This window comes from Meriones unguiculatus, chromosome 3, assembly GCF_030254825.1.
Source record: "Meriones unguiculatus strain TT.TT164.6M chromosome 3, Bangor_MerUng_6.1, whole genome shotgun sequence".
NCBI classification, from domain to species: domain Eukaryota; kingdom Metazoa; phylum Chordata; class Mammalia; order Rodentia; family Muridae; genus Meriones; species Meriones unguiculatus.
The window spans coordinates 39,654,354-39,682,109 of record NC_083351.1 but is presented as its reverse complement, the minus strand read 5'-3'; the positions used below and the strand labels follow the sequence as shown (position 1 = coordinate 39,682,109).

Sequence of the window (27,756 nt, the reverse complement as noted above, 5' to 3'; positions counted from 1 at the left end):
TGGGCAATATCAAGGTTGTGGCTGTACTTCATGGCCGCCAATATCTGCCAGAATATTTTCTGTGCCTTCTCCTCCTACAGCCCGCCATTCTCTATTGCCATTTGGAATAAGTTTCTTCCCACGGCAATCTCAGTTATATATTGTACTTCCTGGATGTATGGATGTTCTAGCATCTCCAGTATCGCCTTCTCAGTGAAGATCCACCACAAGTTCTTCTTGGTGTTCTCAACAGTTTTTATGGCTACCAAAGCACTTGTAAGCCTATGGTAGCCGAGCCTCACACAGCCAAAGGCACCTTGGCCAATGGGCGAGAACACCTGATACTGGCTTTTCAGGATTTTGTTTTTAGAACTCTTGTCCATGAGGCTAGTTGGTCACTGTGCTTCTTAGGAACAAAAACCCAACAGCTACAAAACTATGAATGAAATAGAGGTTCTCAACACAACAGCTACCAAATTAGACAGCTGTGAAGGAGTCCCACAGGTCACCACAAACAGCTCCCTGGTCTGCAGAGATAAAAGCACAGCACAGCACAGCACAGCCTGATATGCAGGACACTCATTCTTCCCTCACAGTGGCTCATTGTGAGGTCAGAGAAGAAAGGGACCAACCACAGCAGCCTATAGGCTGTCTCCACTTTGGGCCACAGGCAGCTTTTCTCTTATGAAATTGAGACTAGCCTCTGCCTGCCTCTGCTTCAGTGGATCAAGCAGACAGCTTCTGCTTGTTCAGCAATTCCATCCTTCAAGTGCTTCAAGTGGCCTACATCACTGGATGCTGAGCACTTCAAGCCTTTTGTGGTTTTTCAAGCATGAGGTGTATTTTGAACCAGTGTTGAAAGAATCAAACTAGCCTTATAACCTATATTTTTTAATTATAAGCCCATGTCAAACTAAAGTCTCTCAGTACTCTTTCAGAGAACAGGAGAATGTAATAGCCCCTCCTGACTAGCCATCTACACAGATGGAGATAAGGAAATGAACAAGCAAAAACCTCCGCCTGGTTGCAGAAGAAAATAACATTGACTAGTGGTGGATCCAGATGGTCCTAATTCCCCTCCCAAATAGCCCCTGACCTTTTGACTAAAGGCATGTAGCCCACTTCTCAGAGAGACTACAGGATGAGCAAATTGCTTTTCCCACCTTTGACAATGGCCTAATCTGACCACAGGATGTACTAATCCTTTCTCCACCTTTAACAGTAGCTGAATCTGCACATATCAAAAAAAGATCAGATATCCCCCAGACGTCTGGGACAAAGCTGACTGGACCTGGTGTCCAAAATAGACCCTATATCCGCTTCTATGCTGTCAGACCTGTAACCCCCTCGTCTACCCCTTTAAAACCGGAGGCTTCCTGGAGTCAATGCGGACTCTAGCCTGAATGCAGAGTTAGTTCTCCCCTCCTTCTCCCCATGCACGTTGGTGTGAATAAACCTCTTGTTATTTGCAGCTATTCTGGCCTTGTTAATTGCAGAGTTTCCTTCACAGGTCTCCTCAGTCATCAGAGGGCTTTTCTAAAGCTGTGTTTACAGTCTTCTGTTCTCAGGATCAGGAGGAACAAAGGCTGAATGATCCACAGCACAAGGAGCTCTGGCTCTTCTGTACCTGAACCTGTTGATCCTGCTTCTGGACTAGAGGCTTGCTTCCAGTGTGGATTAAAGGAGCACATTTGTAATGAGCCTGTAAGACAGTAAAGCTTTCAGGAGCAAAATTAAGAGACATTTTTGGTGACAGTGACTGGGTAACGCCCTTAAGGCATTAAGTAATGAAATTAGGTAATGTCAGCTGGTTAGCAGCTGGTGCATGTGAAAGAGCGATAAGCCAAGCCATGCCCCCAAAAAGTGTATAAAACTGCAGCCTGAGCCTATGCAGGCTAGTCTCTTGGTGAGGAAGCTGCAAGACCGCCAATAACAAGCCAATTCCCGACCAGCTGTTTGAAAATCCCAGACCACCTTAACAAACCGGCCCTGGAAGCACCACCTTATCAGACCGACTCTGGAAGGTGGCTCCTGAGCAACTGCAGCTTCCTTCGCATCTGAGCAGAGAAGCTTCGAGGCCCATCAAGTCATCAGAAGACGCATCTGAGGTCCAGCTGGAACTGCTAAGTTCTGGGGCCTAGAAGACACCAACGCTGGAGGAAAAGGTGTCAGAGCCCATACCTGTGGCCAAGTTGTATTCCCCATAAGATGTGTAATGTGCTATGCAATTCTTAGATATCTCTGATTTGTGTTATTAAAGCAGTGTTATACCCAGTTCACGAGCCCCCAAAAGATCTCCAGGAATCGACTCCGTTGCAAAACACATGAGGGTCTTTTTATTGAAAATTATAAGCTGCAGCTTGGACCTACACAGCCCCACCACCAAAGCGGTGGGAGCTGAGCACGCCGCCCCAGGTTAGTTGGGTGATTTATAGATTCTGGTCCTTCCCAGCATGCCCAAGGCAGGGGCAATTCCTGCCTGGCAAGCATTTATTGGTCAAAATGCTACATTTTGAATTGATTGGCTATAGGAAGGTCTCCAGACCATAATGACCTGGTGTTCCTCCCTAGGGGGATGGGCCAGTTTCCTAGCAACTGTTATCTCTAGTAGGTGGGGAAAGAATGCAGTAAGGTGGTCCTTCCCCTCAGGGCATCAACAGACTTCTCCACCCACATAGTTCAGCCCTTAATAATAGCTGTTAATTTTTAATCTTTTTGGTCTCTCAGCAGCATTCAAAAATCGTTCTGGCGTTGGCTTTTATCAATACCTTGCTGCCCTTTGTGGTGTCTCAGTTAAGTCCTCTGGCATAATCAAGTGTTCATGATAATGTTAGATGTGAATGCCCAGAACATAGGAGGAGGCCTCTGCAGTCTTGTGGTCATGGGGTCACTTTTCTCCTGAGGAGCTGTGATGGATCCCAGGGCCCTAGTCTAGGCTCCTGTCATGCCTGTTGGCCCCAGGGAGCCCTGGAAAAGCACTGTGTTGACACCTGATAGATAGGAGATCTGTATTTTCAGCTCCCTTGTGATCCTGAATGCTGATTGGCCCTGAAAATCATGGTCCAGGGGATATCAGGACAACTCCTAGAGCACGGTTTCAGCCTCCTGTCTGCTCTGGAAATATCTGCAATCATTCTTATCTCATAGTTCCTGAGATAGTGCTCTATTTTCAGGACAGGATCTCCTCTTTGAACCAGAGGTCAAGCTCTTGTCTTTGAGACAAATATAATCTAGTTCACGAGGAGTGGTAGTAACTAAGGGACCAGAGTAAAGCAGCCACTCTGTCCTGATCCATCTTCCTGATTCTGTCTCTACAGACATGGCATCTCCTCCAACTGAAGCAATGGGCTAGGGCTCTTTGGTGTCTTTTCATGGGCTGTGGGTGTTGGGAGCCACTAGTCTTCCAGCTTGCTTTGATATTTAGATCTCAGTGGAAAGATCGGCCTTCATTTGGAGTCAATGAAGAATTTTCAAGTCTATTTCACCTTTTGTTTGAGACAGCAGGTGGGGCGTCCTTGTCTAGGACACAACTTTTGCTTGACTTCCTTGTAAATTACTCTGTCCTGAGGGGCTTTTGTTCTGGATTAAAAGGAGTCAGGAATAAAGCAAGGTGTCTAGCTTTCACTAGAGCCTCTTGGAAAGGTAAAAAAAAAAAACAAAACAGGATATAAATAACAAAAAATTAAAAGAAAACAAGCATTGAAACACAGTAACACCAAGTCCACAATAAAAAGAACTAACATTCATTGGTCACTATTATCTATCAACATCAATAGACTCAACTCTCCAATAAAAAGACACAGACTAACAGAATGGGTATGGAAACAGGATCCAACATTCTGCTGCATCCAAGAAACACACCTCTGTAACAAAGAAAAACACTGCTGCAGAGTAAAGGGCTGCAAATGGACCCAGAAAACAAGCTGGGGTAGCTATCCTAATACCTTATAAAATAGACTTTCAACCAAAATTAATCAAAAAAGATGAGGAAGGGCACTTCATTCTCATCAAAGGAAAAATCCACCAGGAGGGTATCACAATCCTGAACATTTATGCTCCAAATATAAGAGCACCTACATTTGTAAATGAAACATTATTAAAGCTTAAAGCACACATTGTTCCCAAACTTTAATAGTGGGAGACTTCAACACTCCACTCTCACCAAGGGACAGATCATCAAGACAAATGCTAAACAGAGAAATAATGGCACACATAGAGGTCCTAAATCAAATGGACCTAATAGATGTCTACAGAACTTTCACCCAAACTCAAAAGAGTACACCTTCTTTTCAGTACCTCATGGAACCTTTTCCAAAATTGACCATGTAGTCAGGCACAAAGCAAGCCTCAACAGATACAAGAAGATTGAAATAATTCCTTGTATCCTATCAGACCACCATGGCCTGAACTTAGACCTCAACAACAACAGAAATAACAAAAACACACACATGGAAACTGAACAATTCTCTACTCAATAACAGCTTTATCAGGGAAGAAATGCAAAAAGATATTAGAGACTTCATAAAATTCAATGAAAATGAAGGCACAACTTACCCCAAACTTCAGGGACACAATGAAAGCAGAGCTAAGGCAAAAGTTCATAGCACTAAGTGCCGCTAGAAAGAAGTTTAAGACATCTCATATAAGCAACTTAATTGCACTCCTACAAACCCTAGAAAGAAAGAAGCAGACATAACCAAAAGGATTGACGATTAGAATCAAACTCAGAGCTGAAATCAATGAATTAGAAACAAAGAAAACAATTCAAAAAAATCAATGAAACCAAGAGCTGGTTCTTTGAGAAAATCAACAAGATAGACAAACCAATAGCCAAACTAACTCAAATTCAGAGAGAAACTAACCAAATCAGCAAAATCAGAAACAAAAAGGGGGACATAACTGAGAGACCAAAAAGATTAAAAATTAGCAGCTATTATTAAGGGCTGAACTATGTGGGTGGAGAAGTCTAGTAATGCCCTGAGGGGAAGGACCACCTTACTGCATTCTTTCCCCACAAACTAGAGATAACAGTTGCTAGGAAACTGGCCCATCCCCCTAGGGAGGGACACCAGGTCATTATGGTCTGGGGACCTTCCTATAGCCAATCAATTCAAAATGTAGCATTTTGACCAATAAATGCTTGCCAGGCAGGAATTGCCCCTGCCTTGGGCATGCTGGGAGGGACCAGAATCTATATATCACCCAACTAACCTGCGAGCAGCACGCTCAGCTCCCACCGCTTCGGCGGTGGGTGTTGTGGGCCCAAGCTGAAGCTTGTAATTTACAATAAAAAGACCCTCATGTGTTTTGCAATGGAGTCGATTCCTGTAGATCTTTTGGGGGCTTGTGAACTGGGTGTAACAGTAACAACAGACATTGAGGAAATCAAAGCAATCATTAGGTCTTATTACAAAAGCCTCTATGCCACAAAACTTGAAAATCTAAATGAAATGGACAATTTTCTTGATAGATTCCATTTACCAAAATTAAATAAAGATCACATAAATAGATTAAATACTCCTATATCCCCCAAGCAAAAGGAGCAGTCATCAAAAGTCTTCCCCCCTTCCCCCCCCGCCAAAAAAAAGCCTGGGGCCAGACAGTTTCAGCACAGAATTCCACCAGACCTTCAAAGAAGAGCCAATTCCAGTTCTCATCAAACTATTCCACAAAAATAGAAACAGAAGGAACATTATCAAACTCATTCTATGAAGCCACAATCACCTTGATACTTAAACCACAAAAAGACCCCAAAAAAGAGAATTTCAGACTTATCACTCTTACGAACATTGATGTAAAAATATTGAATAAAATACTTGCAGATTGAATCCAAGAACACATAACAGATATCATCCACCACGACCAAGTAGACTTCATCCCAGGCATGCAGGGGTGGTTCAATTTACAGAAATTCATCAATGTAATCCACCATATAAACAAACTGAAGGGGAAAAAAAAGCCACATGATAATCTCCTTAGATGACGAAAAAGCATTTGACAAAATCTGACACCCTCTCATGTTTAAAGTCTCGAGGAGATCAGGGATACAAGGCACATACCTAAACACAGTAAAGACAATATACAGCAAGCCTATAGCCAACATCAGATTCAATGGAGAGAAATTTAAATCAATCCCACTGAAATCAGGGACAAGGAAAGGCTGCCCACTCTTTTCATATCTCTTCAACATAGTACTTGAAGTCCTAGCTAGAGCAATAAGACAACTAAAGGAGATCAAGGGGATACGAATTGGAAGTGAAGAAAAAAAAATATCACTATTGGCAGATGACATGACAGTATACATGAGTGACCCCAAACATTCAACCAGAGAACTCCTTCAGCTGATAAATATCTTCAGCAAACTGGATACAAAATTAACAAAAAAAAAAAAAATCAACAGTTAAAGACAAGGAAATCATGAAATTTGAAGGCAAAATGTGGGAACTAGAAAAGAACATCCTGAATGAGTTATCCCAGAAGCAGACCAGAAGCAGAAAGATACACATGGTATATATCACTTAAAAGTGGATATTGGGCATAAAATATAGGATAATCATACTAAAATCTGTACACCTAAAGAAGCTAAGCAAGAAGAACCCTGGGTAAGATGTTCAATCCTTATTCAGAAAGGCAAATGGGATGGAATTCGGAAGAAGTAGAAAACAGGGAACAGGACAGGAACCTACCACAGAGGGCCTCTGAAACACTCTACCCTGCAGGGTATCAAAGCAGAGGCTGAGACTCATAGCCAAACTCTGGGCAGAGTGCAGGGAATCTTATGAAAGAAGAGGGAGATAGAAAGACCTGGAAAAGACAGGAACTCCACAAGGAGAGGAAAAAAAAAATCTGGGCACAGGTGTCTTTTCTGAGTCTGATACTTCAACCAAGGAACATTCATGGAGATAACCTAGAACCCCTGTAGAAATGTAACCCATGGCAACTCAGTGTTCAGTGGTTTTCCTAGTAATGGGAACAGAGACTGTCTCTGACATGAACTCAATGGCTTGCTCTTTGATCACCTCCCCCTGAAGGGTAGGGGGAGGTGCAGCCTTACAAGACCACAGAGGAAGACAATGCAGCCAGTCCTGATGAGACCTGATAGACTAGGATCAGATGGAAGAGGAGGAGAACCTCCCCTATCAATAGATTTGGTGAGGGATATGGTAGGAGAAGAGGAAGAGAGGGTGGGATTTGGAAGAAATGAGGAAGGGAGCTACAGATGGGATACAAAATGAATAAAGTGTGATTAATACAAAATATATACAAACACTGACAGCAACCAGCTTTGCCAAACTCTACTGGAGACTGGGTTGCTTCTACATAATCTCTTGACAAGTAAAAGTGTTCAAAAAAAATGGATTAGAAGAAAAGAGGTGGAAAGTCAGTATGTAAAGAAGTACTCTTGGCTACAACTGGACAAGTGGCTGCAAAATTCACTATTTATATTCTTGTTAAAGTAGAAGCTACTCTTTTTGTACCCCAGAGCAGTGTTGTGAATAACTTATTTGGGGATTGTGTTAATATCTGAATAATTTTAAGCACCTGCATCTCTACAATACTTAGAAGTGACATGGCCCTAGGATCATGAAAAAGCAGCATTAAGAGGCAGTGAAGTAGCTGGCTGTGAAAAGGAGATCAGCTGCACATCTGTCAGTAACTCTAGAGGGCATCCTTGGGTTACACACAGCCCAAGACACTGTTCTAAAATAGTGACCTTGCAGTTCCAAACAGAACAGGTTTCTTTACTGAGGTAGCTGAATGTATACAAAAGCTTTATAATTTAAAAAACTTCATGAAATGTAAAAGGCACAAGCCATCTGGTTTTACTTAATTGAATCTATGAGCTCCAGCACTTAATTTGCTTTCAGTATTTTAGTTTTGTAGTGTTGAACTTAGGCTTGGAAAGAAATGTTTTGCAGTTCGAGTCCTGAAGTAGCTTTATTGACTTTTTGCTTTTTAGTAGTAGTCAGATAAGACCAAAGAGCAGCAGTAGAGTTTTGAACAAACAAGAGCTCAGGGAGATGGCTCAGCAGGTGAAGGCATTTGTCACCAAGCCTGAAAACGTTAGGTCATTGTCCTCTGACTCTTATATGGACTCTATAGCACATGTGCATGTGTGAGTGTGCATGAACACACATACCATACATCTATATGTATGATGGTAATAATATTTAAAAAAATTTAAAAACTAAAAAAAAAAAAAAACAAAACAAAACAACCAAACCCTAAAACAAAGCAGAAAGGAAGGAAGAAAAGAAAGGTGCTAGGTTCCCTACATTGTAAGTTAATAGGTAACCAGAGCAGAAATGGGAACAGAGAGCAGGGGTTAAGCTGTTTGCTCTGTAGCCCAATGTTAAATTTAATGTCAGGAGCATTTGAGACTTTGGTCTTGGGGCAACTGAGATTGTGTTCTTTTCCTTTCCGCCCAGAAAAGCAGCTTTTAGTGGAAACGGGATATTGGTTTGTTTTAAAAATTAATTTATTTTTTATTAATTACACTTTATTCATTTTGTATCCCAGCTGTAACCCCCACCCTCCCACTTCTCCTCCCAGTCCACTGATAGGGAAGGTCCTCTTCCCCTTCCATCTGATCCTAGTCTATCAGGTCTCATCAGGACTGGCTGAGTGGGGCTTGCTAAGGCTGCACCCCACTCGGGGGGATGTGATCAAAGAGCCAGCCACTGAGTTAATGTCAGAGACAGTCTCTGTTCCCATTACTAGAGAACACACTTGGACACTGAACTGCCATGGGCTACATCTGTGCAGGGGTTTCAGGTTATGTCCATGCATGGTCCTTGGTTGGAGTATCAGTCTCAGGAAAGACCTCTATGCCCAGATTTTTTTTTTCTCCTTGTGGAGCTCCTGTCCCCTCTAGGTTTTTCTATCTCCCCCTTCTTTCATAAGATTCCCTGCACTCTGCCCAAAGTTTGGCTCTGAGTCTCAGCCTCTGCTTTCATACCCACTGGGGTAGAGTCTTTCAGAGGCCCTCTGTGGTAGGCTCCTGTCCTGTTTCTGGTTTTCTTCCTTTTCTGATGTCCATCCCATTTGCCTTTCTGAAGGAGGATTGAGCATCTTATCCAGGGTCCTCCTTCTTGCTTAGCTTCTTTAGGTGTACAGATTTTAGTATGTTTATCCTGTATTTTATGCCTAATATCCACTTATAAGTGATATATACCATGTGTATCTTTCTGCTTCTGGTCTGCTTCTGGGATACCTCATTCAGGATGATCTTTTCTAGTTCCCACATTTTGCCTTCAAATTTCATGATTTCCTTGTTTTTAAAAGCTGAATAGTATTCCACTGTGTAAATGTGCCACAATTCCTATATCCATTCCTCCATTGAGAAACATCTAAGTTGTTTCCAGATTTTGGCTATTATGAATAAAGCTGCTACAAACATGGTTGTGCAAATGTCCTTATTGTGTATTTGAGCATATTTTGGATATATGCCTAGGAGTGGTATAGCTGGATCTTGAAGAAGCACTATTCCTAATTATCTGAGAAAGTGCCAGATTGATTTCCAAAGTGGTTGTACAAGTTTACATTCCCACCAGCAATGGAGGAGGGCTCTCCTTTCTCCACGTTCTCTCTAGCATGTATTGTCAGTTGAGTTTTTGATCTTAGTCATTCTGATGGGTGTGGAGTGACATCTCAGGGTCATTTTGATTTGCATTTCCTGATGACTAAGGACACTGAACATTTCTTTAAGTGTTTCTCTGCCATTCAATATTCCTCTATTGAGAATTCTCTGTTTAGCTCTGTATCCCATTTTTAAATTGGATTACTTGATTTGTTGCTTTTTAACTTCTTGAGTTCTTTATATATACTGGATATTAGCCCTCTTGTTGGTATAATGTTCTTTTAAAATTTATAGGCCTTTCCCTTGTTAATTCAAATGCTGATTTCCCCACCCCCAACTCTCTGGTTTCAATCCAGATATTGCATTGTGATACTCATTATAAGCATCCTGTCTCAACTCTTGTGTAAACAGGACAAAATAAAGCAACTAGATACAATGTTGTGCAATGGGAGGAGTCAGAGGACAGGAAAGAGGGGAGGAGCCAGAAGGCAGGAGATGAGTGGGAGGAGAAGGGGAGAAAGAGAGCGAGGAGAGCAGAGCTGGAGGAGAGAGCTTGGAGGACGTGGAGCATGAACCAGACCTAAGATTTCACAAAAAGCAAGTATAATGTGGGAAATCTAAATGTTAGGAAACTGAGGGCTTGGAGGTTTAGGAGGGAGTAAATATTGCCCAGCATTGTGTTCTAGGTTAACTAAAAAACCAGTCTCTGTGTGGTGATTTGGTTATACAGCTGCTGAGGATTAACAGCAGCATTACCAGAAGATAAACCAATAGTAAATATTAATAACTTCTTACAACACCCTCTGTCAGATTTAGGGTTGGTGAAGATCCCTTCCCAGTCTGTAGGCTGTTGATTTGTTCTGACGACAGTGTCCTTTGCTTTACAGAAGCTTTTCAGTTTCATGAGGTCTCATTTATTGACTGTTGATCTTAAAGCCTGTGCTGTAGGTATTCTGTTCAGAAAGTTGTCTCCTGTGCCAATGAGTTCAAGGATCTTCCCCACATTTTCTTCTAATAGGTTTAGTGTGTCCGGTTTTATATTGAGGTCTTTGTTCCACTTGGACTTTAGTTTTGTGCAGGGTGATAAATATGGATCTATTTTCATTTTTCTACATGTAGCTATCCAGTTAGATTGTAAGACCTGGGGTCTCACAGCTCGGGAGTTCAAGATCGCGCCCTTCCCAGAAACTCCCCCAGACCAAGACTTGTTGCAAAAGCAAGAGGTTTATTAACCATTGTACAACGGGGTCACCCCTGCTGGTCAGCAAAGAGTGGCACCGGGAGACAAAGGCCTTTAGGTTTTTAAAAGAAAAATTGCGGGAAATTTGAAGTTGCAGTTTTGGCAATTTAGGATTGGATGAGGAAGTTATAAAGTAAGATAATTGGTTAGTCTTAGGTGTTCAAGCTTGGCCAGTCCTGCCAAGTGTGGATGCAGCTGCAATTTAAGGTGGGGGTGGTTAGCTCATCCTTGAAGATTAGGGGCTACAGACTTTTGGCTGGAGGTCAAAAGCTACTCAGAAGAAGTCTAGGTTCGTTGCTAAGAAACGCTATCTCAAGGACAAGGGTCTGGTCCGTCTTTTGCTGAGTGAAGGTCATTGCTTGCTTGCCCTTTTTTTTATATTTGTCCTCACAGATAGGGTCACATTCCTTCACTCTCTGGAAAGGTACTAAGAGGCTTTAGCTTAACCTGGACCTAAAACTCAAAACTATAGGCTTTAGAAGACATATAGATTACAAAGTTAGTCTAACCCTTTCAAGACCAGCACCATTTGTTGAAGATATCTTTTTTTCCATTGTATGATTTTGGCATTTTGTCAAAAATCAGGTGTCCATAAGTATGTGGGTTTTTTTTCTGGGTCTTCTATTCAATTCCATTGATCCACCAATCTGTGTCTATGCCAGTACCATGCAGTTTTCATTACTGTTGCTCTATAGTACAGAGTGACATCAGGCATGGAGATACCAGCAGATGATCTTTTATTGTACAGTATTGTTTTAGTGATTCTGCGTTTCTTGTTATTCCACATGAAGTTGAGAATTTTTCTTTCAAGGTCTGTAAAGAATTGTGTTGGTAATTTCATGGGAATTGCATTGAATCTGTAGATTGATGGCCACTTTTACTAAGTTAATTCTGCCAAGCCATGAGCGTGGGTGATCTTTCCATCTTCTGATATCTTCTTCTATTTCTTTCTTCACAGACTTAAAGATTTTTTCATATAAGTCTTTGTCTTGCTTGGTTAGAGTCTCCCCAAGGTACTTTATGTTATTAGTGGCTATTGTGAAGAAGGGTATTGTTTCCCTAATTTCTTTCTCAGCTCATTGTCTTTCATATACAGGAGGGCTACTGATTTTTTGGAGTCAATTTTGTATCCAGCTACTTTGCTGAAGGTATTTATCAGCTGTAGGAGTTACCTGGTAAAATGTATACTATCATCTTCAAATAGTGATACTTTGATTTCTTCCTTTCCAAACTGAATCCTCTTGATCTCCTTTAATTGTCTTATTTCTATAGCAAGGACTTCAAGAACTATGTTAAAGGGATATGAAGTGTGCAGCCTTGCCTTGTCCTGATATCAGTGGGATTGATTTATGTTTCTCTTTATTTAGTTTGATGTTGGCTATAGGCTTGCTGTTTTTGCCTTTACTATGTTTAGGTAAGTGACTTGTATCCCTTATCTCTCCAAGACGTTAAACATAAATGAATGTTGGATTTTATTAAATGCCTTTTCTGCATCTAAGGAGATTATCATGTTTTTTTTTTTTCTTTCAGTTTGTTTATATGGTGGATCACATTGATGGATTTCTGTATATTGAACCACCCCTGCATACCTGGGATGAAGCCTACTTGATCATAGTGGATGATATCTTTGATGTGTTCTTGGATTTGGTTTGCAAATATTTTGTTGAGTATTTTTGCATCAGCGTTCATAAGGGAGATTGGCCTGAAATTCTCTTTCTTTGTTGGGTATTTGTGAGGTTTAGGTATCAAGGTGACTGTAGCTTCATGGAATGAGTTTGGTAATGTTCTTTTTGCTTCTATTTTGGGGAATAATTTGAAGAGTATTGCTGTTAACTCTTCTTTGAAGGTTATGGTAGAATTTTGTGCTGAAACTGAGAAATGGGACCATCCCAGACTAGAAAGAAAAACAACTGGACCTTGAATAAAGGCCAGCTTAGAAAGAAAAACAGCTAGGGCTACTAAACCTTGATAAGAGGCCAGACCAGATGGCCCTCCCTAGAGGTCAGGATGAGCCTATTTTTAGATAAGAAACCTGGAACAGGGAGGACTGCCCTTGGAAGAAGCTACAAGCTGCCAGCTGCAAAACTGTTGTCTTTCTGCGTACTAGTCAATATAAAGAAACATATGTGGTCTGATTTTTAGGTATAAAAACCCAAGTGTGCTTTGCATACTTGGGGTCATCTCCTGCCTTGAGGGATGACACCCATCACGATAGGAATAAACTAGTGCCTCTTGCTTTTGCATCAAACCACGGTCTGTGAGTCTCATTGGGATGGGAGCGGTTTGGAGTTCCTGCATCGGGAGTGCAGGTCTTGCAAAACCATCTGGCTCTGGGCTCTTTTTGGATGGGAGACTTTTGATTTTTATTTCCTTAGGCGACATAGGATTATTTAATTTATTTACCTGGTCTTGATTCAGCTTTGGTAAGTGGAATCAATCAAGAAATTTGTCCACTTCATTTAGATTTTTCAAATTTTGTGGTGTATAGGCTTTTGAAGTAAGACCTGACGATTGTATGGATTTCCTCAGTGTCTGTTGTTATGTCCCCCTTTTCATTTCTGATTTTGTTGATTTGGATAGTGTCTTTCTGCCTTTTAATTGGTTTGGTTATTTTGGCTATTTGTTTGTCTATCTTGTTGATTTTTTTCAAAGAACCAGCTCTTGGTTTCATTGATTCTTTGAATTGTTTTCTTTGTTTCTAATTTATTGATTTCAGCCCTGAGTTTGATTATTTCCAGCTGTCTATTCCTCTTGGGTGTGTCTGCTTCTTTTTTTTTTCTAGAGCTTTCAGGTGAGCCATTACGTTTCTTGAATGACATGTTTCAAATTTCTTCTTGGAGGCCCTCATTGCTATGAACTTACCTCTCATCACGGATTTCATTGTGTCCCATAAGTTTGGGAATGTTGTGCCTTCATTTTTATTGAATTCTAGGAAGACTTTAATTTCTTTCTTTATTTCTTCCCTGACCCAGCTGTCATTGAGTAGCGAGTTGTTCAGTTTCCATGTGTGTGTAGGCTTTTTACCATTTCTGTTGTTGAAGTCTAGCTTTAGTCAATGGTGGTCAGATAGGATACAAGGAATTATTTCAGTCTTCTTGTATGTGTTGAGGCTTGCTTTGTGACCAGTTATACTGTCTATTTTGGAGAAGGTTCCATGAGGTGCCGAGAAGAAGGCAAATTCCTTTGTATTTGGGTGAAAGGTTCTATAGATGTCTGTTAGGTCCATTTGATTCATTACCTCTGTTAGAGTCAGAGGTAATGACTCTGTTATTTCTTTGTTTAATTTCTGTTTGGTTGACCTGTCCTTTGTTGAGAGTGGGCTGTTGAAGTCTCCCACTATTAATGTGTGGGGATCTATGTGTGGTTTAAGTTTTATTAATGTTTCTTTTTACAAATGTGGGTGCCCTTGTATTCGAGGCATAGATGTTCAGGACTGTGATGTCTTCTTGGTGGAAGTTTCCTTTGATGAGTATGAAGTGACCTTCCCCATCTCTTTTGATTAATTTTGGTTGAAAATCTATTTTATTAGATATTTGAATGGCTACTCCTGCTTGCTTCTTGGGTCCATTTGCTTGGAAAATTGTCTTTCAGCCCTTTACTCTCAGGTAATGTCTATCTTTGTTACTTAGATGTGTTTCTAAGATTGTTGGGTCTTGTTTATGCATCCATTCTGTTAGTCTGTGTCTTTTTATTGGAGAGTTGAGTCCATTGATGTTGAGAGAGATTAATGACCAGTGGCTGTTAGATCCTATGATTTTGATGTTGGTTGTGATAGTGTGTTTGTGTGCATGGCTACTTTTAGTGTTTCCATAGTGAGGTTATTTATTTCCTGTGTTGTCCTGAAAGTAGTTAGTTTTCTTGGGTTGTATTTTTTCTTCTGTATCTTCTGTAATGTTGGATTTATGGGTAAGTATTGTTTAAATTTTTTTGTAGTTGAGTTGAATGTCTTGTTTTCTCCATCTATGAGGACTGAGAGTTTTGATGGGTAGAGTTGCCTGAGCTAACATCTGTGTTCTCTTAGGGTCTGCATGCTATCTGTCCAGGCTCTTCTGGCTTTCATAGTCTCTTAGTCTCTGTTGAGAAGTCAGGTGTGATTCTTATGGGTTTGCCATTATGTGTTGTCCTGACCTGTGGGAGTTCAATGGGTTCCTAAAGAGGGAGGTGGAAGGAATGAGGTAGAACGAGAGACGCAAGGAATGAAGCCAAGTCTGTTTGTCTGATCAAGGCCTCGTTTATTAGAAATTTTTATCCAACTTATATAGGGAGAAGGCAGGAAAAGGGGGAAGGTTAAATTACTGCTGCAGGAGGTAGGAAGAGTGCTATCATGGCTTGAATATTGCACCTGCAAGATACCTGCTGTCCTTATCTCTGTAAATAGTTCCTCCCTCCCTTTTTTAAACACTTTTCTAGAAGATTGTAGGAAACAAACAAACAAACAAACAAACAAACCAAAAAATAAAAACAATTTAGTCTGGAACTCTAAGCTGCACTCAGAAAAGCCAAATGGATAGAAGTCATGTGGGGAAGGAATTCTACACCTTGGTCCAGGGCTGTACCTAATCTTCCTGTAACTCACTGGGAAATGCTTACTGATCAGTTTGACAGAGTTTGAGATGTGGATTCCATTCCTGACTGCAGTCTTCACTCCTATGTGATCTTAAGTATTCCCATTCTGGGAGTTTTAATGAGTCAAACAGATTCTTATTCTCAGCACATCTCTCTGGAGGCTGACAATCTGCATTTGTTCATATCTGTCTCCCTCCCTCTACATGTGTATGCACAGGTCTGTGTAAGGCACCACTCCCAGTCAAACATTCACTGTGTATCTGTTAACCCCCCAAAATAAATTATGTACTGTTGTGTTGTTATGTTGAAATGAGCTTTCTGGGGAATCCCAGATAAGGCATAAAGCAAGATCACCTCCTGTGTTAGTCAGGGTTCTCTAGAGTTACAGAACTTATTGAGTGACTCTATCTCTCTCCCATGTGAAATGAGCATTATTTTACATGATTGCTGATATATATGTGATTGAATCTATCTATCTATCTATCTATCTATCTATCTATCTATCTATCTATCTATCTATCTATCTATATCTCACACCTCCCTTCAACTATCCCTCTATTTTCCCTTCATTTTTGTTTTTATTTTATCTACATGGGTATTTTGCCTGCTGTATGTCCATGTCCATGTACCACTTGTGTGCCTCATGCTGCAGAGGCTGCAAAAGGACATCAGATCTTCTGGAACTGGAGTTATAGACAGCTGTGTTTCACCATATGAGTGCTAGGAATCTTCCTCTGGAAGAGCCAGTGTTCCTGACCACAGAGCCTTGTCTTCAACTCCATATACAATTTTAAATATAATCGTGTTGAAATTTCTCATCTTTGTATCTGTTTTCCACTTATGTGATTTATCATTTGCTCCCTTACTCTCCTACTCCTGCTGTGGCAGATTTTATTTCCAGAAGATTGCAGGTGGCAGTACAAATATAAACAGAAGTGCATACATATGTCCCATTCCCTCCTTCTTTTCATCTATTGTTATTAACTATCAAAAGGGGGAGTCTGCTCTCATCTCTCCATTTGAATTCTAATGGGGGGGCTTAGACCTTCCTGACAAATATAGAGTGGCTGAGCTTATAGCTTACAGCTGTCTCTATCTCTTGCCCTTCGAGCTATGATGTAAGCAAACCCAATCAGGCTCCTGCAGCAAGACCACAAGGAGGCTCAGGGATCCTGAAAGTGGTGTCCCCAGCGATAAGCCAGTATCGATAACAAGACATGTGTAAGGGAGTTTCTCTGGTGATTTCATTCCCTTGCTTTTGAGGCTTCCATTTGAAAACACACTGCACTACAGAGACAATTTCTTTTTGTTGTTTTGCTCTTCTGTTTTCCTGAGAAGAGGTGTCCAGGCTGGCTTTAATGTCACTCCTGCCTCAGTCTCCCTAGTGCTGGGTACACCACCACCACATCCCAGTAATGGAGAGGAGAGCAGCAGTCAAACATGCAAGCTTTTGGGGCTTTTCCACATTCACAGCCCTGCTCCTTTTATTTGTAGGTATCTTTATCTCAGGCATTTATTCAAAGTCCAAGTTCCAAGGTCTTAGCTACCTCAGCTCTGACTGGATAGTCTGCTTTTTTTTTTTTTTTTTTAACAACTCCTACATTATCCATAAATTTGTGAGAGCCTTGGATTGAGAGTTGCTGAGAGGTCTCGTGGATCTGTGCTGACATACAAGCCCAGTCACCCAGTCTCTCTCCACTTCACAGGATTGCTGCTTCACTGCTGTAAGTGACTGCTGGCTGCAGCCTTTTCTTTCCAGCTTGCTCCTTTAACGCTTGCTCCGATGTCTGCCAGTTCTCATATGTATTATTTCTTAGCTCAATGAGCTCTTAATAAGTACTTTATTTTAGCATTATCTGCCTACAGAAAATCTTATATTACTTGATAAGCAGTGGTATAAGAATCTTATATTTATCACATTTGCCATATTTTTATATAAACTTTGCAACACAGTTCCTTTTATTTTGAACAGCCTATAGAGTTTTAACTATAGATAAACTATATATTTTCACTATAGTTTAACCCAAATAATAAATGTTTTTTCTTGGTTCTTCATCATTTCTCAGACACATAAGTTGTCTACCTGAAATAACAGTCCTTGCATAGTGCGTTTCTTGAATAATTTACTACAGTTGAATTTTCTCCATTCCCTCTGGTAATTTTTGCCTTCATTTTTGATATATATATTTGTTAGGTAGGAAGTTTCAAGCATTTTTTTAATTTGTTTTTTTCTCTTTCCCTTTGAGGAATGTGAGTGAGGGTTTGCTGTATTCTGCTTTGTTTACTATCCTTGTGGTAGAGCCAAGGGTTATTTTATGTTTGTTCTTTTCCTCTCGGCTCTGTCCACTTTTTTCTAGCTACAGTATAATTTGCTCTGTTAACAGTTTGACTGTAACGACAGCTGGGATTTCACTGTTTGTGTCCCTGTGTTACATTTCTTGTGACTGTAGCATGGTGCTGTTCAGTGACTTGAGGGGAAATTCAGCTCTAGTTTTTGCAAGCATTTTCCTTATGTCTATCTCTAACATGTCTTTCTAAGGTGCCAATTATTAGAGAATTTATACTATATATTATACCATAAATATTAGAATATTTTCCCATGTCTCAAGTTCTCTAGTCTTTCATAGTGATTTTTCTCCCCATAGATTAGTTTGAGCTGTTTTTATGTCTATTTGTTCATTTATATTTGCTGACTGAAAATTCCAGCATCTGGACTACTCCTCTTTCTGTTAATGATTCTTTCCTCTTGGAGTCGGGACTTTTAAAAATAACTTGTATGTATCATAATGAAACGGTGGACCTTGGGTGTGCCATATGAAAACAGTATCTGACAAGGGTGGGGCAGCAATATTGCTCGGCAGGTAAGTGTACTTCTGCCAAGCCTGACAAGCTGAGTTCCACCTCTGGAGTCCACGTGATGAAAGGAGAGAATGAACTCCCATCATCTGTCACAGAAACACACACACACACACACACTCAGACACACACACTACCCAAACACTCTTACCCACAGAGGCTCACACATACACATACATTCATACATACACACATATGTATACACACTCACACACAAGTCCCTCCCTACACTCAGAAACACACATACTCACATATACACAACATGCACACACACTCACACCCATAGAAACTCACAGGTACACACACTCAGACATATGTACATGTGCACATACTCACACACTCAGTCACAGATACACTCCCACACATACACAGCAATAAGCACACACACATACTCTTACACACAGAAACACACATATATACACACCCATTCACACAAACACATATGCACACACATTTAGACACACACCCAGAAACTCTCATACACTCACACATATGCAAACACACAGAAACTCACATACACACACTCATATACACACATTCACACACAGAGAAACACATTCATACACAAGCTCCCCCCCCCCAATTAATAAACGTAACAATCAGAAAGAGCTTGCTAGTGTTCTGTCGGGATTTGGGGCAATCAGCCTGACCTGAGCCAAGTGTGAGTTGGGGCTGGGACTTGGATAGACTTACTGAGTTCAGTGCACCACTGACGTGACCGACCTTCTGCTGGTGGGATTAAGTCCTTTGTCATCAGCAGAGCCTGGACTCTCAGCATCCGTGAGCTCCTGGGGGGTAACTTTGGCTTAACAGCCATGTGCTGGCCTTAGAAACGGAAGATTTCTGACAGTTCTAGAGCAAGGGTCACTGGGGAATTTGCTTGGGTCAGTGTAATACCCCTGGCTTCCTCTCTCTGCTCCTCCGCCTGTGTCCTTCAGAAGGGCAGCTGGAAAGCCTCCCATGGCTTCCTCTCAGAGTGTGTCCCTGCAGTGAGTATTGAATGCACTTGGGCTTCTGGTGCTGTCCTGCAGTCATAGGCAGGTGCCGATGTGCTCTGAAGCGGGAGTCTCTCAGAGCTCCGTCAAACCAGCCAGTGCCCATCAAACGTATACCTCCTTTTCCATTGATTCTCATAACTCTCTGTGGGGTAAGTGAGTATCAGTGTAGGAGGGAAATTTTGCTGCCTCCTAAGAGTAGCTGTTTTGTCACATGCTGGAGTTTGATTCACTTAGATCTGTGGCAGTCTCAGCAATCTGGGTTAAAATGAAGACAACATAACAACAGATAAATAAATAAATAAAAATCTGTTGTAGTTTCATTTGCTAGGAGCAGTGCTAACATTTCAGGGTAAAACGATGTTAATATTTCAGAAAGACTTCTGGTGTTTGAAGGTCTTAATCTGTGTAAATCCTAAAGTCATAGTGAATTCTGTTTTTCTCTAAGACAGAACACATTTGTACGTCCCCGTGGAAGGATTAATTAGTGGTGTCACATATTCTGTAGAGGGAACTGATCAGTCAGTGTGTTTTCAACCTCCTGTCTCAATCCTGGTTTTTCCAGAGTTGTGTACAATGACAAATTGAGATACCCTCCTCAGTGTCCTGACATCATTCATGCAAAGCTGGAAGGCTGCTTAAATGTCTTACATTTACCAGCATGCTCTTTGGCTTCCAGAAATCTGTTGAAATCTCTCAGGTGTCTTGCATTACAAAATTATTACAGAATATTTGCAACAAATGAATGGAGAGTTAAAAACTGAAACCTAAAGAGGTCTGAGTCTTGGTCCTTCCATCAGTCATTAACCTTATTACAACTTATTTTATTTCTGTTTCTTTCTATTTTGAGGTTTTGGTGAAGATATTCCTGAAGAATTGTCCAAGGTTCCCACTGCAAAAATGGCCAAGCTGATAGCCACTCCTCTCAGTGCCCTTGTGGATGAGCCTGTGCACATCCGGGTCACTGGCCTGGCCCCCTCTCAGGTTGTGTTCCTCGAGGCATCACTGAAAGACGAGCGGGGGATCCTGTTTAGTTCTCAGGCCTCCTACAGGGCCAGTGAAGTGGGTGATGTGGATCTGGATCGTGATTCCTCACTCGGAGGAGACTACGTGGGCGTCCACCCCATGGGTCTTTTCTGGTCCTTAAAGCCTGAAAAGCCATTTAGTAGACTGGCAAAAAGAGATGTGATAGATAGCCCCTATCGAGTCCACTTAAAACTTCGAGATCAGTACTCTTTACTAGCAGGTGTAGATATTAGTCCTTTGGACAGCCTGATTTTGGAAAGGTGGTATGTGGCACCTGATGTCACGAGGATCCAGGTAAAGGAAGGTCGCCTCCGGGGAGCGCTGTTTCTGCCGCCAGGTGAGTAGAATCACTGCGGGTATTGTCATCATTGTCATCCTCTGGGATGTCTTGTGCTTCTAGAAATTCAGCTTGGAGCTCTCACCATTCTGCTATGATTCCAGGTTAATTCTGGCTTAGAATAGCAAATAGGTGATGTTCCGCTTCAATTCAAGTTTCATCCCCATCATTCTGGAGCTTGTTTAAGGCCATGGCTACATAGAGTTTGTGGAATCCCTGTACTGTGAGGTTTCTGAAGAGTTGGATGTAGGTTAAAGTCAGTTCATGAAAACCTGGCTAACTGGAGAGTCTCAGACAGCTGTCATCAGGAGCTCTCTCATGTTGACCTCCAGTTTGATTTTGCTATAACCAATGAGTTTAGATCATTTAAGTATTTTTATACTCAGGAGTTAAAATATAGAACAAATTATAAAACATATACTAAGGAGTTAGCACTAAGTTTTGCTTCTTTAGTAGCACACCCTTTTTAAAAATGTGTCTATTGGTCCAAGCCTTCTGCCTCTGGCTGATGTGCTGGCACCAGTTGTGTTATTTGCTATCTTCTGGGACACTGGGTATGTATCATATGATTCCAAGAAATATTTGGTCACAAAGAGGTTGAATTAGGTGTCAAAATGTTTCAGGTCCTTCACTCTTCCCTTCTTTGCCACCCATCAGAAGATACAAACTCATCTTTATTAGTGTACTTACATGGCGAGATCCAAACCAAGGTACATTGTGCCATCTCATTTCTTTTCTCAAACTAAAGGAAACATAGCCAGTTAAAAAAACTCTCAAGTGCCCCTTCATGTGATGCCAGTCTTTAAATCGACATAGCTAACCTTCCTTTTCTAAAATCAGATTTCCAAGACAGGAACATTTATGATAACTACTGTGGATTCCCTGAGTAGATGGGCTCTGGTTTATTTTAGAATTATGCTGCCTCCAGAGTAAGTGTGATTGACCCTCTGACACCCTCTTCTTTCCCTGTACTCTAGGCTGCAAGCAATAGAAATGAAAGAAAAAGTTCTTCAGATGAAAGATTTTATCAACTGCTTTGTTAGTGATTGGCACAATGTAGCGGAGAAGGGTGTTTGGCTTTTATTCCCCCCTAGTGCCTGGAATAGTCCTGAGACTTTGGTATGCAAAGCAAGAGCTCCAAGACTGAGCTACAGAACTGCATCTCTTCTAAGACATCTTAGCCATTAAAGAGACCCCTGAGCCATGAACTTCACTTATAAAGAGAGAATCATTGTCTAACTAGTCCCTGTGAGGGTGCACCCTCAGGGACACGAAGATCTCCACCTAGGTCCCCTTATCAAAGGTTCCACCTCTCCTAGTTGGCCTTTGAAGACATCCTGCATCAATCTGTAGCACTTCTCACAGGAAAGCACGTATACAACATATTTTGTATGTAATTATGACCTAGGTTTCCTAAAGCTCATTTGGGAACCTGGCACAATTTTTATGATCTTTCTTACTCAAAGCCTATGGAAATGAACCCTATTCTGGGCTTCAGGAATTAAATATGTCAATGAATGAACATGGTTTCTAATGAAATTCTCAGAAATTATGTTCCATTATACATTGATTAGACTTCACTTCTGCCACAGACACAAGGATGAACATTTGAATGTTCTATTTGAGAATTTATGCATTAATTCCAAGATTCAGTTCTTCCTGTTGGCTTCATGTTCTTGTTGTCTTCCCCCCTCCTTTTTATATGTGATGTGACTTGTTTCATGTGGCTCTTTTCCAGGAGAAGGCCCTTTCCCAGGGGTCATTGACCTGTTTGGGGCCACTGGCGGACTGACTGAATTCCGGGCTAGTCTCCTGGCCAGTCGTGGCTTTGCATCTTTTGCTCTGGCTTACATGGGCTATGATGACCTGCCCCCTCAACTGGAGCGAGTAGATCTAGATTATTTTGAAGAAGCTGTAGAGTTTTTCCTGAGACATCCTAAGGTAATTGTAGGCTCATTGGTATGATTTTATCCTGTAGCTTGCCTTAACTTTGAAGTATGAGTCTACCAAGCCTATATATTGTGCTACAAAAAACAAACAAACAAACAAACAAAACAGTAGTCTTTTTCTCTTTCTGGTTTCGATGTTCCATTTGTAACTAGTGAATAGGACTGTCCCCATCCCCCTACCCTTTTGTGTGTATGTATGTGTGAGTGTGTGTGTGTGTGAGTTTGTGTGTGTGTGTGTGTACATGAGTGCAGGTGCTTGTAGAAGACAGAGGTCAACCTTAGGTGTTGTTCTTCATGAGACATCCACCTTGTTTTCTGAAACAGGGTCTCTTCTTGGGGACTGTGGATGGCCCATCAGGATAAGCTGGCTGGCCAGGGAGCCCCAAGGGTCCCCATGTGTCCATCTTCATAAGACTGAGATTACAAACAAGCCAGCAAACCTGACTTTCTCCCCATAGGTTCTGGGAATATAGCTTATCTCCTCATACTTGGCAAACACCTTCCTGCCAGAGCTTTTACCATAGTCCCCGAAGTTCTAGGCTGTGTCTACCTCTGGAAATCAAGAATGTGTGAACACGTTTCTCAGAACCAGAGTCTGAGCCATCACTCTTCAGAATTCTAAAACACAAGAAAAATTAAAGCAAACCAAACAACAGCAACACATGCCTAATGTTGGTGTCCCACCATCAGCCACCTTTCTGGGAAATGTAGGGTTCCTGATTAAGAATAATACATTGATACATCAGTAATTCTCCAGTACTATCCCTTAGTGTACAAAACAGCTGTGTGTCACGCAATAAGTCAACACAGCAGCATCTTAAGACAGGGAAAATCGGCCAAGAACACAGACTTTCTCTTGATTCTGTGTTATTTTGCACAAGAAGAAAAGAAATCCATGAGCAGAATATATTGGTCTTACAATAGAGACTAAATACATAGGTAGCAAAAGACATTACACTCAGCCTCATCAACATGCATCCCCGGAGAGTGGATACAATGCTTTACTATACAAAATCAAGGTCATATTAGCCTTAAAAGTATGGAGAAGTGTCTTATATAACTAGAACACCTCAATTGCTTAACCTATTCTCTTTATTACCTCCTATTTTTAATGTGTGAAAATTGAATTTACAGCCCACTTCTTCTGAGACCCTTTGATTCAGCTGACGTATCTATAAACATTGTTGTAGAATGTGTGGTTCTCTAATTATCTGGGATATCTCCTTGGCCTTCTTCATCTCCTGTCTTTTCATCTGGCACATAGTTACCTAATGACACGATATTACTACTTTGCTGGAGATGTTTGATGATTGACAATACAAAGAGTGTTGAGATACTGTATTCTGAAATCTCCTTATGAGATTGAAGCTTTTCATTTGAGTTTCATGCACTGTCCTAACTTCCCTTCATCCTTTCTCTTCCTGTTGAAAACTTCAGCTGCAATGAAGTTTACCCATCACCTGGTCCCTGACTCTGTTATTCACAGTAACACTGTTTGTTTATTTTCCTGACTACACTGATTTTTTTTTGGCTGTTTTTTTTTTTTTGTTTGTTTGTTCTGTGGTGACTGAACCTAGGTCCTACTGCATGATAGGGAAGGGCTTCACCACAGTCCTATATTCCAGTCCTGTTGTGATATTTCTTAAAGGTATTTTAAACTCAGGCCCAAGCATAGTGCTGAATCATGAACATTCTGCACTCTACATCTCTAGCTACCTGACACAGAAGCACCGGGGGCTCTTTAATTTTCTTTCTTTCTTTGTTCTTTTTTTTTTTTTATTTTTACCTGCCTGTTACTTTTTCTTGTTTGTTTGAGGTTGTGGATTTCCTAATTAAAGAATATAATTTCACTTCCATTGTTTCTAGGTCCTGGGCCCAGGTGTTGGCCTCGTTTCTGTATGTATTGGAGCAGAGATTGGACTCGCTATGGCTATTAACCTAAAACAAATAACAGCCGCTGTCCTTATAAATGGGCCTACTTTTGTAACTAGTGTTCCGCATGTATATCATGGTCAGGTCAACCAGCCTGTACCCCACAATATAGAATTTGTAACCAAGAATTCTTTGGGACTTACAGAGTTCTATAGAATCCATGAGGAAACTGTAGGTAAGGATAGCAAATACTGTCTTCCCATTGAAAAAGCTCAGGGACATTTCCTTTTTGTGGTGGGAGAAGATGATAAGAATCAGAACAGCAAAGTGCGTGTTGATCAAGCCATTGCACAGCTGACAAGAAGTGGGAAGAAGAACTGGACACTGCTGTCATACCCTGGGGCTGGGCACGTGATTGAACCGCCCTACTCCCCACTGTGCTCAGGCTCCAGGATGCGCTTCTTGACCCCATACCTCAGCTGGGGAGGAGAAGTTGTCCCACATGCGGCCGCACAGGAGCATTGTTGGAAGGAGATACAGACATTTCTCAAGAAGCATCTCCTTCCAGATATGAGCTGTCAGCTCTGAGTGGCGTCGATTCTGTTACTGGGAAGTAGAGTTGAGCCTCTCCTGACCAACAACACTTCTCACCTTCCACAGAGGCCTGTCTTTGACCTCTTATTGAATGAAAAAGGAAGGTACCACTAGAAAATGCAGGACGGCTGAGAGTAATGAAGCCTTGACTTTGGAAAAGAAATGCTTTCCATGAAATGAAATGTCATGTAGTGAGAGCCCTATATATGTATAAACAAAATCTTAGGCTGACTTTCCTAAAAATTTCATCATCAGAGCAATTTTCTGCGATGATAATTATCAAGGAAATTACCGGTGATAGGCTATAGAATACTTTGGTTTATAAAAGAAACACAAAAATAATCACATCTTGTCACTAACTTCTTAAAACTCACATTAAACATGCTTAGATCATTCTCATTGTCAGTGGAAATCTAAAGACAGCTGTTGTAAGGCATTGTGAATGCTTGTATATACACAGAAGCACTGAGCCAGTTTACTATCAACCATTTAGCGAATGTTAATCCAATCACTTTTGCTTCTAAACATTTCTGCAATATCTGTAATAGGAAAGGAGCCATCTGAGATTGCTGAGGAGTGCAGCTAAGGGAAGCACTCACCGTGATGAGCACTGTGGCCTCTGGGCTAGGGGTTAGCAGTTCTGTTTCTGTGAAGTACTACACTGTGAATGACCTCAGCTTCGTCATCCATAAGGCTTCTGTCAGTCTGCTGCAGTCTGCTAGGATAACAGGGGAATTTTGCAATGAAGATGACGTCTGCCCTCCAATTAAACTTTTAATCATGTCTACTGCAATTTACATTTAATAATTCTGTGCTGAAAATGCTATCTTTCTTTAAAATTTCTCTAGCATGTAAATGTAAACCCACTGCTGTGTGAGCAGCACGAAGATATGCTGCAGGGCCACAGGGCCTTCCACATGGCCCCCGGGCTTCTCTAAGAGACAATTCCTGGCACAGATATTCCCAAGCTACTGAGCAAAACGGCTAGAAGTAGAGGGTGATGCGTCTTCACACAGTTAAAATGAATGCGTAGAAATACACTTCAGATAATTTTGAAGCATGATGGTAAAGAATTAGCATAGTGGCAACATGAAGACATGTATCTGCCTGAACGCTTTTAATTCTGTTTCTTTTTTTGATAGTTTTTCTGTTTATGTAAATAAACAAACAAATAAATCTTATCTGTTCAGGTGGAATAAATTGCCTCCTCCTCTCTCATTGGTAGAAGTGGGAATTTTTCACAACTTGATTAGAACAACTATGTAATTTTAACGACATGCACTTCCAGCACCGTGTTATACAGCACTTTCCAAAGCAGCTATAATTTTCTTGCTTCCAGTTTGGGGATATAGAAAGAAGGTCTCTCCTTACAATGTAGAATGTTGGCATTTATTCTGGGGTATATACTCTTAAATTATATTATAAAGAATTTCTCTTAAATAAAAAATAAATACCTTTCTCTTTTCAGAATCACTAGAATGTAATACACTAGATCCTTGGATAGCAAGATGTTGTTCTGTGTAATATGGCCAGCTATTTTAGAAGTAGTTCTTTTAACTCCTTTCCAGCCCAACCCCTTCAAACGTTCCTCCTTCAGTTCCCCAACAATCTGTTTAAATAGTCGCTTCTCAGTTTCCCCAACACTAGCAGCTCCAAACTCTAACAACTATTCTAGCCTATCTGCTCAGCTCATCTTCTCCTGACTCACCTGTTTCCTAACAGTGTCTTCTGCACCAACTGCCTTTTCTTGCTCTGCTAGCTCTATCCATTTCTCAACCTCAGCTGGCTTTTGTTTTGTTTTGTGAGACACCCTTGGTTGTCCAGGACTTGCTTTGTAGACCCGGTTGGCCCCGAATTCACAGAGATCCACCTGTCTGCCTCCCTGAGTGTTGGGATTTAAGGCATGTGCCACCACACTGGACTCACAGCTAAGAATTCATAAAGGGCCAGTTGACTAGCAACTGTGGATCCTTTAAAAGGATAAATCACACTACAGTTCCTAATAATATTGATTTTACATATTATTTTCTCTCTTTGTTCAGATTTATAAATGTTTTAGTTAGCTTTTTTTTCAGTGTTACATAATAAACAAACAAGCAATAAATAACACATTTATTTGGGTCACAGGTTTAGAGGTTCTAATTCATTAGACTCTGTGTCACTTGGTTCTTGGTGGCTCCGTGATGCCAGGGAACATGTGATGGAGCAAACTGCCTTTCTTGGTGGCACATAAGAGACAGAAGTGTCTAAGAACACAGCATCCCTTTCAAGTTCAAAGGGATGGTCCCCAGACCTATTTTCTTCAAGGAGGTCCTTCTTAGTAGCTCACTGAGTATGATCTCATCAATGGATTAATTTTTTGATGAGGTTCACACTTCCATGATCCAGCCACTTGTTAACAGAGTCAGCAGTTGGGACTCAAGCTTTCAATACGTGATCCTTTTGATGCACACTTCATATCCAAACAACACCAGCAATACCGAATTTTACAGGATTAGAGAGATATTTGTTACAGTTTTTCCTGGCATTTGAAGGACATTGCACATTACATTATGTATTATGTATTTATCTGTCTCACGTTTGAGCATTGTGTGTATAGATAAACAGGGTGAATGGTGATGTCAATACTTACGTAAGTGGAGAAAGGAGAATCCACAGTTATTGGTAGCAATTTATATTTTGAACTTCAACAATTTGCTCAATAATGATAGTTTACCATTTTTGAAATGTTCACTATCTTAATTAAAAACTTAAGATTTATT

At 41.0% G+C, this 27,756-nt stretch overlaps 1 protein-coding gene across 2 annotated transcripts; it reads left to right on the top strand.

Annotated features, from left to right (window-relative positions):
* Positions 1-10,098: 10,098 nt before the first annotated feature.
* LOC110557338 (bile acid-CoA:amino acid N-acyltransferase) lies at positions 10,099-26,194 on the top strand. 2 transcript variants are annotated; one of them, XM_060379894.1, is made up of 4 exons: positions 10,099-10,156; positions 20,067-20,579; positions 22,318-22,520; positions 24,395-26,194. In XM_060379894.1, exons 2-4 carry the CDS (start codon positions 20,117-20,119, stop codon positions 24,986-24,988), a joined length of 1,260 nt encoding a protein of 419 aa, XP_060235877.1. In that variant the 5' UTR covers positions 10,099-10,156; positions 20,067-20,116; the 3' UTR covers positions 24,989-26,194. The 2 variants fall into 2 exon arrangements, with proteins under 2 accessions (XP_060235877.1, XP_021507328.1); XM_021651653.2 differs by lacking the exon at positions 10,099-10,156 and adding an exon at positions 16,937-17,089.
* Positions 26,195-27,756: the final 1,562 nt, after the last annotated feature.